Here is a 21699-nt window from a genome sequence, read left to right as displayed (position 1 = left end):
TAGTAGTCATCTGCATCCTACAGAGCCTAGCAGTGACTGACTGTAGAAGCTCAAGAAAAGCTGAATGAATCAAATCTACCAAACAGCTATCCTCTGCAGACAACATGGACTGAGAGTACAGGCTGTGCACTGTTTTCAATATGGCTGAACACACATGGTATCTAGGTACACATGGTACACATGGAACATAGAGCCAACCCAGGTTTCTGCATAATTCTGGAAACTGACCCCATATTTCATTATCTTATGATTAATAAATTGTAAAAGTGAGTGTCCATATGGGACTCAAATAACAGTAATTCAGTCTATTCAGAGAAATAACTTGTCAATTCAGTAATAGGTCAGTGTCTGAGATGGACAGGAAAGAGCCTTAGCTATGTGGCACATTTAAGATGACCCTTTAGAGCAAGATGGTAATCCAGACATACTATTATCTGCCTAGATATTAGCTAGATGAGTGTTCCTGGAAATTTAATTTAGTAACTAGTTCTAGGTTTGTCTGAATCGTCTACAATGAGCACCCAGTTTTCTGCATTGAAGTGTAGCTATGGATGACAATGCTGCCCTGAAACAAAGCTTTCTTCCCAAACAGGTTTCTGCACTTCTAGGTAATTATGAAGCAAATTCCACCCAGAAAGTGACTGCAAGAGGCTTGATAAGAACAGAGCTTAGTGTGAACCATTTTGGTATATGTGTTCCAAGTTTTAGGGCAATATTCAAGTTTAAGGAATGTTTTCATGAGGTAAACATGGAGAAGGGGGTTTCAAGGATTATAGTTTGAGCTGAGAAGGCAGTTTAGGGCAATGGTTTTCATACGGGGTGAAGGGGGAAGTTGCTCAGGTACCTCATATGATCCAGGAAGCATTCTCAAACTTGGTTGCTATCTACAGACTGGTCTGGGCAGACAGGGATTTGAAGTGATATCAGCAAATGAAAAAATGAACAATAAAGATGTAGATCAATCCTATACATGTTAATTGACAAGGATATAAGGCAAATCTGATTGCAAATTTCTTGTGATTCAATTTGTTTTTTCTGTTGGAAACTGGCCATGATCTATTTTTCTAAAAGCTGATCCATATATTCGTAGTGACTTTGTTAATGCAACAAAGAAAATATTGCTATTCTTAAAAAAGGAAACTGCAGCCACTTCCATACACTGAGGGGCAATACAGTTTATCCTGGGGAAATATACCGTGGCTAAGACAGGTTCATAGGTGCACAGGTTTACCCAGGTGAAAGAGGTAGATCAAAAGGAAGTTAAACTGCTCCAAGGAACAAATAAGAGGGATGGAAGGGCAAAAGTGAGGAGTTGGTATCTTAGGAAAAGTAGTGAGCTAAGAGGATATGGGTGAGGTCTGGGAGAAGTTACGAGTAGGTGCAAGGGAGAAGGGCACCGCTGAGCAGGAGAAAAGCTAGGAAAAGAGTGGCTGTGGGACTTTGCACTAAGTTCTGTACCTGCTGTCCTTCTACTCCATCAGTCTTGCCATCTCCCAAAAATCAAAGAATGGTGCTTTCGAGAATGAAGGAAGTAGGGCTATGTCTATGTTTGGAGCAAAGCAGAACAGGATAAGAAAAGGCAGCTGAAAGACATGCAAGGTTTGGAGATAGGAAATCAAAAATTGAACTGGCAGCAGAAGTTTGGGGCAAACAGTGGTTGGCAACCATCAGGAGCATGTAGGGCGCCTGGGTGGCTCAGTTGGTTAAGCGACTGCCTTCGGCTCAGGTCATGATCCTGGAGTCCCGGGATCGAGTCCCGCATCGGGCTCCCTCCTCGGCAGGGAGTCTGTTTCTCCCTCTGACCCTCTTCCCTTTCGTGCTCTCTATCTCTCATTCTCTCTCTCTCAAATAAATAAATAAAATCTTAAAAAAAAAAAAAAAAAAAAGGAGCATGTAAGCATGACCCCCAAGATCCTCAGGAGTCATGGGGAGAGGGATGGATGACCCAAGTTACTTGGGATAAGGGATCCCATCATTTTTTCTGGATTTATAAGTTATAAGTGATCCCCTAAGACTGAGGAATCTGGAGACATTCAGTTTATACTAAACTGATGACAAGATCAACATATTTGACAATTTTATTTACCTTTTCAAGTAGAATATTTTCTTTACTGAAAAGGAAACTGTATTGAACTAGGTGGCTTATTTTTTATTACATATATTTAATTAATTTATTTCCTTCATAACTCTTCTGATAGAGGCAATAAAGCTGTAACTTTTAGCCTTAGGAGATAATTGGAAAGTCCAAAATAAAATGCCTAAATGTATCTTCTCCTTTTGTTAAGTGGTTCTTTAAGAAGAAATGTATGTATGATATTTCTCTTGTAGCTGCACAAATCTCTTCTAAGAAAAGTGCATGTGATAAAGGCAGGGGGTCATTAGAGTCCCTTTAATAATTGGACATTTGTTATTTTTTGCATTCTTACGTGTAGGAACAATGTCTATGAACAATGTTGTCCTCTTTGGGATACCTCTCTCCCATGCTGAGTACAGTAATGAAGAGTTTTTTACTGTATACAGAAAAAGTTAGCAAAATATTTCCACCATCAAACTACATTGACTGAATATCTTTTGAGTCAAAATACTTTTTAAGAAAAAGCTAATTGATATTTGAGTCTTTACTCCCTTTCTTTGCTTTTTCCCTGTGAATGTATATATACATAGTATATATATACATAGTACATATGAACCACATATATGCATAGATGCAATGTAATGTAGGTGTGATTATCTAGAAATAGCCCTTGAATAAACTAAGACTCATAGGTCAAGTTCACACAGCTAGGAAATGCCTCAGCATTCTTGCTGCATGTATCACCATATATTTCACTGTGCCTGTTTTGGTTTGAACATTTCTTGATACTAATAAACCATGGATTGTATTAATATAATTCATGAGATAGCCAGTGGAATACTGTATTCATAAGGGTACTTAGTTCTCAGTTGTTTGTAGACTATTCGTGTCAAACCTTAGACTGGCTTTTTCCTCTTGGTAGAAATATACTCATAGAAAACTGCTTTCTGACACTGAAATACTTAACTGCTGAAAATATTTAAGAATAAACCAAATATAAGAAAGAGGGGATCTTCTATTGATATGAAATATATCCTAAAATCAGACATACATGATTTCTGGATAAACTGTTATTTCTATTGGTAACACTTTTTCTTTATTATTGATACAGATTATTAAGAATAGACTGCCCTCGTTGGTAACAACTAAGTTGTCTTTTGTATTCCTAAATGTAGCATAATGGCTTTACCCAAGTGTCTTAATTTAGACAGAGGTTAGTAGGAAGCATCCAGTTTACATAAGCCCTTCTAAATGGGAAAACAGAACTCTACCACATGAGTATTTTTAATTAACTAGAGATAAAAATAGTATATCAAAATGTTCCTTTAGGGAAGAGGTTGTGTACAGGAACTCTCATTTGCAAAAACTCCCACATGAGTTCAACCCTAGAATTATAGGTAACAACCCTATTTGCCATCCTTAAAGTCATTTCTCATATTTAAGAATTGATGAATTTTGTGACATACGGTTTTGAGTAAGGGGTCTGGTATATACTTAGGAAGATAGAGACTGTTGTATATCTAGAATCAATCTGCCTAGCACTGTGTAGACAATCCACGAAGATTGCTGAATGAAAGAATTAATGAATTAATGAACTCAGCAATGTCAGTGTTTCATTATTAGCATGTTGACTTCTCTATGTGGTACTTATTATATAGTGGAAGCAACGTGACATGATCAAATGCCCTCTTTGGAAAATACAAAACAAGTGAACAATTTTTGGTAGTTATTTGAGAAAATCTACCATGAACAATATTGATAATGGCTCTAGAAATGCAAATTAATCAAATATGAAGGCATCCCAAATATTTAAACCTTTATTTATATATAGTAAACATCACAGAAGGGGAAGAGACATTCAAGAAGCAAAAAGGAGGTAAACAGAAATATTTGCTGTTTTTGGCCTCATTAAAAAAAATTCCTATTAGTGGTATTTGCTCTATGTCATATAAAAAATAATTTATATATAGACAACAAAGATAAATTTTCCCCAAAGAAGTAATTAGACATTTAATTCCACTAGACCCCCTAAATTGATAGCTGTTATGAAGGACTTTCCTAATACTGTGTTTATTAATTGACTACGATCAGAAGCCAAGTCAAGAATTTCATAATGAAGACCAAATATAGCAGGCTGCCTTCGAACACATATATCCAAGCACATATGCACTATTATTGTTTTAAAATTCAGGGTGAATATAAATAATTTACCTGACACAAGAATAATGAGCATCTTAGCGTTGGTAGCTAAGAGACTATGGAAGAATTTTAGGGTAGCTGGGATATCTTTTACATAATACAGCATCTAGAAATGAAAGAAAAGAGAGATTAGACACTTTTCTATGTCAATGTCTTTGTTACTTGGGCTAGATAGTCATCAGAAAGTTTGATTTTCAAGTTGAGAGTTTTACTCAACAAAACACTTTAAGAATTTAAAAATTAAAGATGTTATATGGAGAAAGAAAGTAATAGTGTGATAAAATATTTGAGAAAAGGGAAAACTATGGTATTTGCTCAATTACAGCCAAATAGTTTTAAATTTACTCTTTCTGACTTCAATACAGAGACATTTATAGCTGGAGATACTTAGTCTCCACTCCACATTGGGGCATCGATTCTATGCTTACTCTATATTTTGTGAATTATAGTTCTTCTGGGAGAAGATGGTGCTGGCACCAAAAAAACAGACCCCATTTCATGGAACATTGCTTTAAAATTAAGCCCCTTGTACCAGCTTTACCATATGCTCACAGATGCTTTTTTTAAATCACAGAAAATATGGCAGGCTCTGATGTTGACAGATTCTCTAGGAAAATGGACTGAATAAAGCATGAGGTTACATACTTGGTCACAAGGTGCTAGGGGTCAACCCACCCCTTTTTAATAACTCTGGACCATCTCTGATGGAGTTCAGGGAAAGGCCTTTCCACTCAACACAGGCAGAGCCTAGAATTATACATTGGCAGTGGAAAATTTTCCTTAATGGCTTGCATCCCTGGAATCTACCCCCACAGATACTTACTTCTTAAATCTCATCTCCATCTCTCTTGGGCAATAATTTAATATTCTATGTAGATGCCCACGATAGAATTTTTTGCATTAAGCAAACACAACTTAAACTACGCCCCTTTCACATGAATGAATGAAATAAAATGGAGCTGCACATGGCCTATGCTGCTTCGGGACCATATTTAGTATCATGTCATTCCATGCTGTTCATGACAGAGATAGGTACCCAGATATATAATCCATAAGATGGCTAACAGTCTATGATGTGACCTGGCTAAAAAAAGAGGAGGTGGGCCAGAAGAGATGCTCTGAAATTTGATCTAATAGATACTGAGATTCTCTGAAGTTGACTGTGAACATTAAGTTGAAAGAATGTCATGAGAGTGTTAAGACTATAAGGAACAATGAAGAGACAAAGATATAACATAGGGAAAATGTATCCTAGACAGGGAGGAAGATAGGGGAATAGAATAGTAATGCAGAGGAAGCAGAGTTGCTCTAAGAAAGAAGGAAGATACATGGAAATTTTGAGAGAAATAGAAGAATGATCTCTGAAGATGCGACATTTTATAACAGGTAAAGAATGGGATCCAGAGTACAAGTGGAGGGACAGGTTTTTGATAAAAGGAGGCTTTTGTAATTAGATGAAAGAAAGAGATGTTGGGTACAGATGCAGCTGTGTTTATAAATTTGGAGGGTGAAAGATGACTTTCCGTCTGATGATTTCTCTTTGTGCTATACAGTATGAAGTGAGGTCATCAGCTGGGAATGAGTGGTGGTGGAGGGGTTACAGGAAGTGTAAGGAGAGAGAAGGAGGTATGAAATAGTTAATATGAGGAGGGAAGAAATTAAGTCTAATAGAGAAACAATATAGGCTTGATGGACAATTTAAGTACTCTCTTACAGGTAAATGATTTTGTCAGCTAGGAAAGCAGAGGTGTAGGATTGCTTGGATAACTAATGTTGGAGTCATTTCTTCCTTTGATTTCTTGTAAGTTTATTCCTTTGGGATGACTGCACTTGTGGACTGTGGAAAGATGTCTCTTACTGTTAATATTGGTATTTCTAAAATATACACATTTTCTGATGGTAGACAACACCCAAAGTCCATACACTCATATGCTATCCAGAAATATCAGTGATTCTCATAAATCCGTCCCCATAACATCTAATGAATGGTCACTCCCTTTCCAAGAAACCCTCCAGTGTATTTCTAAGAAATACACTATCAGTGCTGGATCATGGAAATAAATTCCTACTGAATGACTGACTGATATTGGTAAACTTTATCGACCTAAGAATGATCTAACCTACCCCTTCTGTCACATGCACACCAGCCAGGTCATCAACAGAAGGGAAAGAAAGGATTCAGAAAAACTCTGGGACATCAGTCCATCCAGACCATTAGAGCTGTGCTAGAATATGTTAACACTCTACTGCCCTCAAAACTATCTATGAACTTCCAATCCTACAAAAATTAATTAAGCCAACATTGAAAAAAAATCAGTAACTGAAGGTGTTTGAGTATAAAAAAATTGGCTTTTTGAATGTTACAGAGAATCTCTCAGTACTATCAACATCTTTATCCTCAATCTGGACAGATAATGTTCACTTGTAAAATCAGAAACCAGATTTTCATTTTTCTTCCTAAAGGTAGAATATTAGGCATTCTTCATACATATTTCTGAAAAAAAAACATCTTTCTGAGAATATATAACAATAAATATTTCTTACCTGAATCATATGAATAAAGTCCCACTTCTGAAATTCTTTTTTCTCTATGATTCTATTTTGATATTCAGATGATGTCTCCTTATGCCAAGCAAACTTTATGTTCTCGAGGTTCGATGTCTTGGCTACAAGCTCTAAAATATAGAAAAGAGATGGCACACCAACAATTTTAATTGCAAATGCAGAATCCATTTCCATTTCGAATTTTAATGCAATCAATGTTATATACATAACAGATATAAAGCACATTTTTCTTTTTTATGTGGCTCTGGAAGACCAGAGAGTTCATCCTGATTTTTTTTTCTAGTAGTAAATGAAATTAGAGATGAAAGAAAGAGTCAATAAGAAATAATTATGAGAACCCTGATCAGACATTGGTTACATTATCTCAGTATTAATGGGGAATCAACTGGTGAATTTTATCAGTGGAAAACAAATGATATGATTCTGTAACCCAGGAGCCAGCAGACCATGGCCCATGGACCATATCTGGCTCGCCACCTATTTCTAAATAGACTGAAAGCTAAAAACATACTATTTTACTTCCTGACTTTATGCCTTTCATATCTTATGCTGTTAGATTTTTAAATGGTTAAAAAAATCAAAAGAATAACATTTGATGATATGTGAAAATGATATAACAGTCAAACTTTTGTGTTTATAAAGTTTTATTGGAACATATGAACATTCAGTTTATCAGCATCATCTTTGACTGCCTTGGTGCTACCATAGGAGAGTTGATTGGTTGTGAGAGAGATTGTGTGGCCTAAAAAATATTTACAGTGTGTGTTTTTTCAGAGAAGTTTGCTGACTCCTGCTATAATCCATTAAACATAAACCCTTTAAGAGCAAGGATTCTGTTTAAATATTTCTGAATGAATTAATGACTCTGTCTCTAAGAATAAACATCAAAAATAATAGTTGATGACCAGGGAAGAGAGGAGTCAGTAAAAAAAGAAATCTAATTATTCACTGTTCATATTTCTGAGGTGTTAGTCATGTCTGCCAAGAAAACAAATTAAATATCTTATTTTCCCAATAAGCTTACAAAGAACATACCCTAGTGACTATGTTGTTAATGACTGAGGGGACAAATTTGGGATGATAAGCCTTTCAGGATAGGATTTGACATAGAGCACCATGGGTTACAGGTACCTTTGTACTTGGCAATTTGCTCAGCACTTGGCTCAACAACTTCATTGTTGATATGAATTCCCGGATATTGAATCTGCACTTTGGAAAGAATTTGAAGATCAATTTCACCTAGAAGACAAGTATATGGAATATATAATGTAAGTCCAGAAAGAAATGATTAAGAATAATTTGAGGTAGTACATTATGTCTTACTTGTACTAGGAAAACCCAACATAAAGAATAATGCTCAACTGTTGCCCTGCCATGTTGTCTATGATGCAGAACAGGTAGGTTGTAAGTAGGAATAATAATATGACTTGAGGAGGGCTATAATTGTTATTCCTTCCTTCATTCATATAACCTTTATTTATTTTCTATTACCATATTATGTTAAATCTAAGATGCCATTGATTCTAGGACTCGGTCAACTCTTCCTTTTGTATCACTAGATCAGAAAAAAACACTGTCAGTTATAATTTTAAGATTCCATCAACTGAAAGATGTATCCCAAATTCAGAGATGTTAAAATATGAAAAAAAAAAGCACCTGAGAATTGATAAACTAGGCTAGGCCAGAAGCATATAAAAATATGTCAGAAGAAAAATATGTTAGGTACAAAAAAAAAAAAAAGATTAAAAAGGTGTCAGACATTCACTTTCAAATACACCAGGGTCTAGTGGAAGACACAGGCATGAAAGGAACCCTGTCAGGTTGGGCCATGGTGGGGAGAGGAAAGGAGACAGTGAGGAAAAGGAAGGAGGAGAGGTCAGAGAAAGGGAAAGCCTTATGGAGGGAGACCCTCCTTGAGCTCTGTGTTACAGGGTAAGTGGAAGTTAGCTCAGAGACTTCTGGGAAAATGAGGAATTGCAGGTAGATAGGACAGGAAGATAGAGACATGAAGTCAGGGAACAGAACGGTATATATGGACTACTGGCACTTCAGCATTTTGGAATATTCGACAAGGCAGGCATCCAAGCAAAAGGTGATTCCAGTGAGGTAAAATGGAAAGGAGGTTATGGTAGAATAGATATGCATTCATTAATTCATGCACCAACAATTAATTGCATACTATGTGTCCAGCACTTCACTAGGCTCTAGCAAATAATGTTAGGAAGAGCACAAAGATACCTGCCCTGATGAAAACTTACCATGTAAATGATTGAGTGAGAGAGATGGTGATAAGTTTGATGGGTTTGAGTTCCAAACCTGTCTTCTCCACTTACTAGGTGTGTATAACTTTTAGCAATTTGCTTTACCTCTCCAAGCTGTATTTTCCTCATCAGAAAAATAGCAATAATGATAGCACATAATTTATTAATTGTGAGGGTTCAGTGAGAAAATGCATATAAAACTCAGTGTAAAATAGACACTCAATAAATAGTAGCTTTTCATTAGTTTTATTGCTTTCATTGAAAATAAAAATATCTCCTCTGTCCCTATTGCTGATGTCTCCAACTTAAGTTCTGCAATTTTATTCTCTAAGGTTATGATGTTTACCTTTACTAAAATAGATCTATGTGCTGGCAAGACTAGCCTATGAAAATGATGTTAGTCTTTAACATTTTGGTATAAATGACATTAACAGAACCTCTACAAGGTTGGATATGGCAGGCAACAAAAGCATAAGTCATAAGACTAGAAGGTCTGGAAGAAAGGAAGTGAGGAAGATAAATCAGGAACAAAAGATGCTAGACTAGGAAAAAGGGCAGTCAAACAGCACCGTGAGAGTCCCAAGTGCTGGTAATAGGAGCTGGTGGGGATGGGGAGGGGAAGAAGTGGAAAGGAAGCTGAAATGGAGGATAAAGGAGCTTATGTGACAATTTTCTGGCCTCACCAACATGAAAACTTTTATACTTTCTGTAATAACTCTAGCTGCCACTTTTTGGCCACCTACTATTTGTCAAACACTGTGCTCGGCACTTTACTTGGATCATCTCACTTAATCCTGACAACAAAGTTATCACAAACTCTGCAATATTATTCCCAACCAGATAAGCTGATTAAAGTAATTTGACACTCAGGAGATATTAATATGCCTAAAGTTTAAGGCACATTTTTCTGACTCTAAAGTGTTTGTTCTTCTAACTTACTTCATACTAAGAAATAGAAAGATAGCAAATACTAAAACGGCATAAGAAGTTTTTTTTTCCTTCTTTGCAGTAATTATTTTTAAATGACAAAAAAATAATAATTACTAGGGCAAAAGGCTGATAAAGAAAAGCTGTGGACTAATGAGAAATAGATTCCAGCTTGCCCCAAAGGGCCAGAGGCCAGAAATTCTATTCTTGCCTCTATCAACCTAGATATATACATTTTAAGACAGAGAGAGCATGTGAGCAGGGAGGGGAAGGACAGAATGAGAGGGAAAGAGAGAATCTTAAGCAGGCTCCATGCCCAGCTGAGAGCTTGATCCAGTTCTCAAACTCACAACCCTCGGACCATGACCAAGAGTCGGACACTTAACCAACTGAGCCACCCAGGCATCCCCAACCTAGGCATATATTTTAAACAAAAAAGTCATCATTTCTGAGGATCCCAAATCCAACATTTTGAAACTCAGAAGGTTGCAATAATTTTTCGCTTGGGGCTTGATGAGCTCTTCTTCCCCTAAGATGAACCCCAACATTTTGGATCTGCCCAGATGGCAGAATGTATCTAGCACAGCCCCAAGGTATATTCCAATATTGTTATTTTCCCAACCAGCAGAATGTTCTACCACAGTCAGAGCCAGCCAGTCCCTCTTTTTAGGGTAATGATGGAGGGCACAGTATTAGAATAGCACCTGAGACATGGAAACCATGGGTTTACTAACAACCTCTGGACTGTGAGTCCATGTATGGACATAAACCCTCTGTGCATTCTCTGCTGGATCCCTAGCAGAAAGGAATGAGCAACAGAAGGAGATAATGAAACTATTTCATCAGGAATTAGCACATAAAATCCATTTCTGTCTTAATAAGTTGAGTAACCACACTTCCTGTTTGCCGGGGACAGGTATACTTTTTGCTTGTTGTGCTGGTGTCCCATCTGGTTTTATTCTTGTCCTATTCTTGTCCTTTAACTTTTAACCAAATATTATTATTAGAATATTATTTTTGCAAATAGTTTTTAATAACTATTTTATAAATTGACCAATATAATAAAAACCTGTTCGATAAATAAATATTTTTTAAATTATAATTTTAATTATTTACCCACTTCCTACAACTCTCACTCTTTAAAAAAAAAGATTTATTTATTTTAGGGAGAAAGAGAGTGGGGGGAGGGGCAGAGGGAGAGGGAGAGAGAATCCTCAAGCAGACTCCCCACTAAGTGTGGGACCTGATGCAGGGCTCAATCCCAGGACCCTGAGATCATGACCTGAGCCAAAATCAAGAGTCCGATGCTCAACTCACTGATCCATCCAGGTGCCCCTATAGCTCTCACTCTTAAAAGTATTCTCGGTTTGACAATAAATAATGCCACCATGCTTATGAGACACTTATTCTCACATGCTATGTTTATTATTTATATTTATATTATATATATTATTTATAATGGACTATATTATTTCTTATTGTAATAGATTAGATGATAGATAGATGATACATAGATAGATAGATGATACATAGATAGATGATAGGTAATAGATAGATGTAGAGGTCACCCAAAATATAATACATTCCTTGTTCTCATACCCTACATAGTTTGCTTTCTAGTATCCCTCAGAAATAGGAGACATGCATTTAAAAAAATGATTTATGTGAACACCTTCCTCAACAAAAAGAGAATAATAAAGAGGTAGTTCAGATGTTCTATAGTATTATGTCCTATAGTCTAGCCTAAACATCTAGCATTTAGTTATAAATATATTTTTTAGTACATTACCTATACTGTTCACTATCCATCCAGTCTCCCAAGCTTTGCTCCTTCCTTCTTTCTCCTTCTCTAGCCATGCATAAATTTTCCTCCTAAATGTTTCTTACTTTTTTCCATTCCTATTAGCAATCCTTGCTCAGGCCCAAATTATCTATGCCTTGGAATTCTGCAAAAATACCCTAAAAATTCACCCTATCTTTGCTGAACTTTGTCCCCCAAAGCCATCACTACAACAGTCATTCAAAACTCTAAGCTAAGCAAGCCCATCACTTCCCTGCTTAAAACCTTCTGACTAATCAACTAGATAAAAGTCCAAGCTCTTAAACTGAGCATAGACCACTCTGCCTGCTTCCTATTATCTCTCACAGCTTCATATTTTGAAACTTTTGGCTCCAGGAACCTTGAATTTCTTGCATTTTTACCGTTCTTTCTCCCCCACTGCCCTCCACATACACCATGTTCTTCTGTGCTTTTTTTTGTCTTCTGCCAGGAATTGTCTCCCCTCACTTCCTTACATCATCTAACTCCAACACATCTTGAACTATTCTACATATGACTGATTACCTTGGTAGTCTTTCCCACAGAGCCTGGAAGTAACATTAAAATCCTTCAGACAGAAACTACCCATCAATTGACTGGAGTTGGCAACAAGATAAAACCTTGTGTTCCCTAATCTAAATTATTGCTTTACTTCACTTATTTTATTCACTAGCAAAGACTTGATTCTAATGAGTTTATTAAAAAGTATCAAGGACTCTAAAATGCTAGATTGAACAACTGAGCAGGTTTGATCATCAATCACTGAAAAGCATGTGAGGGGTTATCTGAACTGTAGTACCATGAGCCAGCAATGAGAGATTCAAACAAACAAACAAAAAACAAAAACTAAAAAAAGAAAGAAAAAAAAAGGAAGGAGACCATTTGTTCTTTCTTTCTCAACTGAATCTTCCTTAGTAGGAGCCATAACATTATGAATGTGTTCCACTATCAGACATTAAGCACCCTATAAATGCTTTTAGCACACAAGCCAAACTAATGTGCCAAAAGAATGGGAGAAAGTAAACTAGAAATGAATAGATCAAATGATTCAGAAATTCTCAGCAAGTTCAGAGGTAAACAAAAGAAATGTGGAAGCCAGCACTTTTATTGTACTTTGCAAATCCTCCTGGAAATCCTAACTTTGAGATCCAAGAAAACAGCATTTAAGGGGAAAAAGGCAATACATGTTTATCTCAAAGTCAGTCTCTTTTTACATACGATCTCTTATTAGGCATTGCTTGGTCATAATTCTCACAATTGTAGACTACTTATTTATAACATTCTAAGCCTTCAGCTACATAAATGCCAACAGTTGTTTGGGTTAACTAAAGCCTTATTATGTGTTTCCCCTTAAAGTTTTGGAACAAAATCTGCAGTTTCCTGTGACAAATGGAAAAATTATAATGATTAAACAACTCTATTTCAATATACTATCCTTCTTTTAGAGTCTGTGCATTTTATGATGATGTAACTGATTTTCCCAGTTGGTTAATATGTGAAACAAGCAAAGTTGAGAAAATTCAAATGTGTCAAAATGTTATAGAGTACTTCGTTTCAATGTACAGTGTTTAGAAAGATATGCACCAGTTTACAATCATTGGTTATCTCAAGTGGTGGAATTATAGGTTATTTTTCATTCCCCCTCCCACTTTTTTTTAACCTTTCATTCCAGAATTGGAAACCTGTACTTCCACTCACCTTCATCCATTTTGCCCATTCCCCCAACCCCCTCCCCTTGGGCAACCACCAATTTGTTCTCTGTATATAGTAGTCTGTTTCTGCTTCACTTGTTTGTTTTGTTTTTGTTTAGATTCTATTTATAAATGAAATCATATGGTATTTGTCTTTCTCTGATTGACTTATTTCACTTGGCATAATCCATGTTGTTGCAAATGTCAATATTCTATTCTTTTTTATTGCTGGGTAATATTCCTCCATGTGTGTCTGTGTCTGTGTCTCTGTGTGTGTGTGTGTGTGTGTGTGTGTGTGCGCACGTGCACGTGCATCTTTATTCATTCATCAATTGACAGACACTTAGGTTGCTCCCAAATCTTAGCTACTGTAAATAATGCTGCAATGAACACAGGGATGCATATAGCTTTTTCAAGTTAGTGTTTTTGTTTTCTTTGGGTAAATACCTAGAAGTGTAATTATTGGACTATATGGTATTTCTATTTTTAATTTTTTGAGGAACTTCCATACTGCTTCCCACAGTGGCTGTACCAATTTACGTTCCCACCAACAGTGCATGAAAGTTACTTTTTCTCCACATCTTGCCCATTGTTATTTCTTGTCTTTTTGATACTGGCCATTCTGACAGGTGTGAGGTGATATCTCATTGTGGTCTTGATTTTCATTTCCCTGATGATTAGTGATGTTGAGCATCTGTCTATGTGTTTGTTAGCTATCTGTATGTCTTCTTTGGAAATTATCTATTCAGATCCTCTTCCCATTTTTAATTGTATTATTTGGTTTTTCTAGTGTTGAATGAGGAGTTCTTTATATATTTTGGATATTGACCACTCATCAGATATAGGATTTGCAAATATCTTGTCCCGTTCAGTAGGTTGCCTTTTTGTTTTGTTGATTGTTTCTTTCACTGTGCAAAAGCCTTTTGTTTTGGTGTAGTCACTATAGTTTATTTTTGCTTTTGTTTCCCTTGCCTGAAGAGACGGATCTAGAAAAATGTTTCTAAGACCAGTGTCAAAGAGATTACTGACAATGTTTTATTCTACGAGTTTTAGGATTTCATGTGTCACATTTAGGCCTTTAATCCATTTTGAATTTAATTTTGTGTATGGTGTAATACGATGGGTCATCTTTTGTATGTAGCTATCCAGTTTTCCCAGAAACATTTACTTAAGAGACTGTCTTTTCCCCATTGTATATTCTTGCCTCTTTTCTTGTAGATTAATTGACCATATAAGTGTAGATTTATTTCTGGGCTCTCTATTCTGTTCCATTGATCTATGTGTCTATTTTTGTGCCAGTACCATACTGCTTAGATCACTGTGCTTTGTAATATAACTCAAGGTCCAGAATTGTGATGCCTCCAGCTTTGCTTTTCTTTTTTAAGTTTGCTTTGGCTATTTGGGATCTTTGGTGGTTCCATCCACATTTTAGAATTGTTTGTTCTAGTTATTTGAAAAATACTGTTGGTATTTTGATAGGGATTGCATTTAAATATGTAGACTGTTTTGGGTACTATGGGCATTTTAACAATATTTGTTCTTCTAATCCATGAGCATGGAATGTCATTCTATTTCTTTGTATCATCTTCAATGTTCTTTCATCAGTGTTTTATAGTTTTCAGAGTATAGATCTTTTACCTCTTTCGTTAGGTTTATTCCTAGATATCTTATTATAGTTGATGTAATTGTAAATGGGATTGTTTTCTTAATTTCTCTTTCTGTTGCTTCATTATTAGTGTACAGAAATGCAACAGATTTTTGTACACTGATTTTGTATCCTGCAACTTTATTGAATTCATTTATCAGGTCTAGTAGTTTTTTGGTGGAGTCTTTAGGGTTTTCTATAGAGAGTATCATGTCATTTACAAATTGTGAAAGTTTTTCTTCTTCCTTACTGATTTAAATGCCTTTTATTTCTCTTTGTTGTCTGATTGCTGTGGTTAGGACTTCCAGTACTATGTTAAATAAAAGTGCTGAGAGTGGACATCCTTGTCTTATTCCTGACCTTAGGGGAAAAGCTCTCAGTTTTTCCCCATTGAGGATAATGTTAGCTGTGGGTTTTTCATATATGGCCTTTATTATGTTGAGGTATGTTCCCTCTAAACCTACTTTATGGAGGGTTTTATCACTGATGGATGTTATACTTTGTCAAATGCTTTTTCTGTATCTATTGAAATAATCATATGGTTTTTATCTTTTCTCTTATTTATGTGATGTATCACATTGATTGATTTGCAATACCGAACCACCCTTGCTTCCCAGGAATAAATCACACTTGATAGTGGTGAAGGATTTTTTTTTTTTAATGTATTGTTGGATTCTGTTTGCTAGTATTTTGTTGAGGATTTTTGCATTTATGTTCATCAGGGATCTTGGCCTGTAGTTCTCCCTTTTAGTGGTGTCTTTATCTGGTTTTGGTATCAGGGTAATGCTGGCCTCACTGAATGAATTTGGAAGTTTTCCTTCTTTTTCTATTTTTTTTTTAATTGTTTGAGAAGAATAGGTATTAACTCTTCTTTAAATGTTTGGTAGAGTTCACCCATGAGGCCATCTGGTCCTGGACTTTTGTTTGTTGGCAGTTTTTTGATTACTGATTCCATTCTGTTGCTGGTTATTGGTCTGTTCAAATTTTCTATTCTTTTTTTTTTTGGTTTTGGTAGTTTATATGTTTCTAGGAATTTATCCATTCCTTGTAGGTTGTCCAATATGTTGGCATATAGTTTTTGATATTATTCTCTTATAATTGTTTGTATTTCTGGGTGTTGGTTGTTATTTCATCTCTCTCATTTGTGATTTTATTTATTTGAGTCATTTCTCTTTTTTTTCTTCCTTAAGTTGGTGAGGAGTTGATCAATTTTATTGAGTTTTTTCAAAGAACCAGCTCTTGGTTTCCTTGATCTGTCCTATTGTGTTTTTAGTTTCTCTATCATTTATTTCTGCTCTGTTGTTCCCTTCCTTCTGCTGGTTTTAGGTTTTGTTTGTTGTTCTTTTTCTTGCACCTTTTCATAAGGCTAGGTTGTTTGAAATTTTTCTTTCTTCTTGAGATCAGCCTGTATTGCCATAAACTTCCCTCTAAGAAATGCTTTTGCTGAATCCGAAAGGTTTTGGACTGTTATGTTTTCATTTTCATTTGTTTCCATGTACTTTTTTATTTCTTCTTTGATTTCCTGGTTGACCCATTCATTGTTTAGTAGCATGTTATTTAGCCTCCATGTATTTGTGGTCTTTCCAAACTTTTTCTTGAGGTTGACTTCTAGTTTCATAGTGTTGTGGTCAGAAAATAAAAATGCATAGAATGACTGATCTTCTTGAATTTTTTGAGACTTGTTTTGTAGCCTAATATGTGATCTATTCTGGAGAATATTCCATGTGCATTGGAAAGAATGTGTATTCTGCTGTTTTAGAATGGAATGTCCTGAATATATCTGTTAAATCCATCCGTTCCAGTGTGTCACTCAAAACCATTGTTTCCTTGTTGATCTTCTGTTTAGATGATGTGTCCATTGATCTAAGTGGGGTATTAAAGTCCCCTACTATTATTGTATTATTGATTGTTTCTTTGTATTTGTCATTAACTGTTTTATGTATATGGTGCTCCTATATTGGGTGCATAAATATTTACAATTGTTATATCTTTTTGTTGGATTGTCCCCTTTATTATTATATAGTGTCTTTGTCTCTTGTTAGAGTCTTTGTTTCCAAGTCTAATTTGTCTGATATAAGTATGGCTACTCTGGCTTTTTTTGACATCCATTTGCATGATAAATCCCTCATTTTCAATCTGCACGTGTCTTTAGGTCTAAAATGAGTCTCTTATAGGCAGCATATAGATGGGTCTTATTTTTTTGTCCATTTTGTCACCCTACATCTTTTGATTAGAGCATTTATTCAATTTACATTCAAAATAATTATTGATAGGTATGTATTTATTGTAATTTTACTTGTTTTGTGGTTGTTTCTGAATATTTCCTCTGATCCTTTCTTGTCTTTCTCTCTTTCATGGTGTGCTGGTTTTCTTTAGTGATATATTTGGATTTCTTTCTCTTTATTCCTTACATATTTATTAGCGGTTTTTAATATATGGTTACCATTAGGTTTGCATATAGCCTCTTCTGCATATAGCAATCTACATTAAGTTGATGGCATTTAAGTTTGAACCCATTCTTTACCCTTTTACTCTCCGTGTTGTAAGTATATGTTGCCTTATTTTGCATCCTTTACTTTGTGAGCTACTTGACAGATTTTTTACAAAAATATCCATTTTCATTACTTTTGTGTTTTCTACCTTTATACTGTCACTTTTGGTCTCCTCTTTCTACTCAAAGTCCCTTTTAATATTTCTTGCAGGCTGGTTTAGTGGTCATAAACTCCTTTAGTTTTTGTTTGTCTAGGAAACTCTTTATCTCTCCTTGTATTCTGAATAATACCCTTGCTTGATAGAATATTTTTGGCTACAGATTTTTCCCATTCAGCACTGTGACTATATCATGTCACTTCCTTCTGGCTTGTTGAGTTTCTATTGAAAAATTTCCTGCTAGCCTTATGGGTTTTCCTTTGCATGTTATCGTCTTCTTTGGTCTTGTTGCTTTTAATTTTTTTTCCTTATCATTATATTTTGCCAATTTAATTACAATATATCTTGGTATGGATCTGCCTTTGTTGATTTTGATGGGATTTCTCTATGCTCTTGGATCTGAATATGTTTCCTTTCCCAAATTAGGGATGTTTTCAGTTATTATTTCTTTGCATAAATTTTCTGCCCCCTCTCTCCTTCTTCCGGTGTTATTTTCTGTCAAACAAAATATGCTGATCTTGATTTACAAAGTTAAATGAAAACTAAATTCTTAAAATCCCCCTTCTTGCAAATCTCCTTCCTTTGTACCATCCCATTCCTCAAATCAGCCACAACTATAAAATGACTTTTCATGTCTCTTTTGGGGCTATGTTGAATCTTTATTTAATTTTACAGTCAGATATTTTTGTGATTGTAATATCTTAATTTCATATGAGCCATATTTTAAATGCATCATGCCTATATTTAGAGGGATATATATATATTTGAGATCCCTGACAGTGGAACTTATGAAAAGTTCAAAAACAAGGAAAGGGGAGATCTCGTCTTCTAGACACCCTTTCTCCACTCCCTGAACTTCAATGATATATCTAATGAGATAGCAGAGGAATGTTGCATTCTTGCTTGAAATCCAAAGTCAGCTGATAAAAAATAGAAAAAAAATACGAAAAGGAAAACTTAGAGGTTATGGATAGACAAAACTGAGCTCAAATTTAGTATCTGCCAGAATTATCTTATACAAACGTATTAATATCTTTGCCCTTTAAAGTACATATCTGTAAATTAGGGATAATGTGGTCTATGCTATTGTAAAGGTCAGAGGCACTATATGGAGATCTTGTACTTCAGTTCATGATTATATAGTAATTGCTCAATAAATTGAAGCTATTCTACATTAACTCAATGAATATTTTTGAGTACCTACTAAATGCCATGTCCTAATCACTGGAGATAAAGCAATGAATAATACAGACAAAAATATTCAACTGTTATGGATGGTGATAAGTCTCATGGAGAAAATCAAGGCAAAAGGAGCAAGGGGAAGCCATGGAGGGGAGTTTGTGATTTTCAATTGGATGGTCAAGTAGGCTTCATGTAAAAAGTGACATTTAAGAGAAAGTTTAAGGAGACCGGGAATGAGGGAATGAAGTTTTGCCCTTCTAAATGAACAGCTCCATAATAAAATGATAACTTGTAAGAGCACTCATCATGTATTTGTATTGTCTGGCTTGTTCTTCTGACTTATCCTCCATCAAATGAAACACAAATCCCAGCTTGAGAACCCTGGGGTTTCTCAAAATGAGAAAATCTGCAGGTCAAGAAAATGGAGGATTAAAGACTGGAGATATCACTTGCCATTTGATTTCCTTCTATTCTTGCTTCATTTCTCATATTGAAATGTATGTGAATTCTTTAGATTATCAGCAGGAAAAATTTTATTCTATTACATGTTGCATTAAGATTATTATCTTCCTTGTTCTCTCTACTAGAATATCAGGCACAAAACAAATTGTAGGGAGACAAATTACCCAGATAACTCTGTACTTAGTGATGAAAAATAATTTCATCTATGGGTTTGCAACCAAAGCAAAAGCAATCTGATGTTGAGCTGCAGTGGGAAAGATAGAAGGTTCTTGACAAGATTACCTCATATCTATCTCTCTCTCTCTCTCTCCCCCCATCTCTCTCTCTCTTTCCCTGCATGCCTCAGTATTCAGGCAATTCTGTCAGTATAAAAATATGAGATAGAATATTAAAATAGCTGTAGGGTCTCAGGAAGGGAATTATAAATATAAATTCTGAGTCAAAAGGGCATTGCCATTTGCTTTCATGTGTCTTCTGGCTGTTAGCCCAGGAACAAAACTGCCTAATACAACTGCAGGAGGCCTAAGAAAAGCCACGCTACCAAAATGTTGTGTGAAGTGCAACTTAGAGAAAATGTCCCAAAAGGTGCTGAACACTGAAATGTAGAGATATTTGATAGACAATTCGCATAAAGGACTGAATTTTGCCTTAACTTTTAATTTAGACATTTCAAACATATAGATACTTGACTGCTACTTCAACACATACATAGAAAGAAAGAAATTCTATCAATACAATATTGTAATATTCAAAAGTTATATTGATTTACCCTTAATGAAGTGCTAACTTTCTCTTAACTTTTCTTCCTCATGCCCAAAGACAGGACTTATAAGAGGAAACTACTTGAACTGGTGAAGGTAGTCCAAGATAATCATGTAGATGGTGTGATTTCATCAACATTGGCATGCATACATGCTCTCTCATGCCTCTCTGTCTCTCAAATAACCTTCACAGGCTCTTATATGAGCCTGCAACATTAATAATCATTAAAACACAAATTTTCCTTGTTGAGGAAAATTATCAGTCATTTATACCCTTGTATGAATAGAGTCTGAGGACCTGCTATCCTCATGGAATAAAAGGAAAGAAAAATATTTCCAAATGTCTCAAGGAAGAGACAGTGGATAGCCACCATCCTTTTGACCACCATCACCCTCATCATAATGGCTAACATGTACTTGGATCAGGCATGGGAGAATCTGTGTGCTCTGAAAAAAAAACTCTGCTAAGCCTTAACACAGAATACATGGTTCTTAAAATATTTGTACAGGTATAATGCCATTACCAGAGAGTCAAAAATGGCCAAAGGAGTGTCCCAAAAAACATATATGTGGGAGCAGTGCTATGGGCATCGGCCACATAGCTAAAGTTGCTGTCAGAAGTCAGTGAGTCTACTCTTTACCATCATCTCTCATCTACCATAAGATTATAGTTTTAACTGGGTTTATTCTTCCTGTCCCTGGTTATAAAATAAATACTGTATAAAACTTGAGAAATAGATAAAGATATGAAGTAGAAAATCAAATAAATAGCCTACTACCAGAGAAAACAAAAGTTAACATTTTGGCTTATTTCCTTCTAAGCTCTTCTTTTTTTACTTTCAAACAAATAATTTCCTTTAGTCTACCCAGGAGAGATCATTATGTATATGAACTATTTTGATTTTCTTACTTGAGAGTTAAACCATGAATATATCAAAATGTACTTAAATGTCTTATTTATGGCAACAACACTATATTCTCTGAAATAGAATAATTGTTTTAATTATAATCTTTGATACTATAATATAAATGTAATATAAGTGTATATAAATTTATACATTTATATGTGGAAATATATATGAATGTGTATTTATATGTAAATATATTTTTATATATAGTTAGTTGATATATAGTTAATTTTTTTCTATTATGAAGAACCTGACAACAAACCATGACTTTTTGTGCAAAAATCTTGATTTTTTTCAGATTAATTCCAAGAACCAGAATTAATGGTTAGAATAAGCCCCTTGGTCTTTGGTTGTTTTAAAAATAAAACAAAACAAAACAAAAGACAAGGCCTAAGGACAAGGGTGCCAGATGCTGAGAAAGGACGCAGGCTGAAGAATTGTAGCACATTTTTAGAGGCCTCCTCATTGGGCAAGATCAGTCTAATTGCTGGAGCAATTGGAGATGGGGGGGCAGGAAGCCAAGGGTATGGGGTGGGAGCAGGCATGTCCAGGAGTC

General features: G+C 35.4%; 1 protein-coding gene across 2 annotated transcripts in view; it reads right to left on the bottom strand.

Annotated features, from left to right (window-relative positions):
• HNMT (histamine N-methyltransferase) overlaps nucleotides 1-21699 on the bottom strand; it is a 53046-nt gene that overhangs the window by 14442 nt on the left and 16905 nt on the right. For both annotated transcript variants that reach the window (XM_027591475.1, XM_027591476.1), the window contains 3 exons: nucleotides 7970-8077; nucleotides 6818-6948; nucleotides 4286-4379 (listed from right to left, as the gene is read on the bottom strand). In XM_027591475.1, the coding sequence (XP_027447276.1) occupies nucleotides 4286-4379; nucleotides 6818-6948; nucleotides 7970-8077 (333 nt within the window). The remainder of the gene's footprint in view (nucleotides 1-4285; nucleotides 4380-6817; nucleotides 6949-7969; nucleotides 8078-21699) is intronic.

The sequence above is a fragment of the Zalophus californianus genome, chromosome 3 (assembly GCF_009762305.2).
Source record: "Zalophus californianus isolate mZalCal1 chromosome 3, mZalCal1.pri.v2, whole genome shotgun sequence".
In the NCBI taxonomy this organism is placed as follows: Eukaryota; Metazoa; Chordata; class Mammalia; order Carnivora; family Otariidae; genus Zalophus; species Zalophus californianus.
The sequence above is the reverse complement of the archived record's forward strand: the minus strand, read 5'-3'. Positions and strand labels throughout refer to the sequence as shown.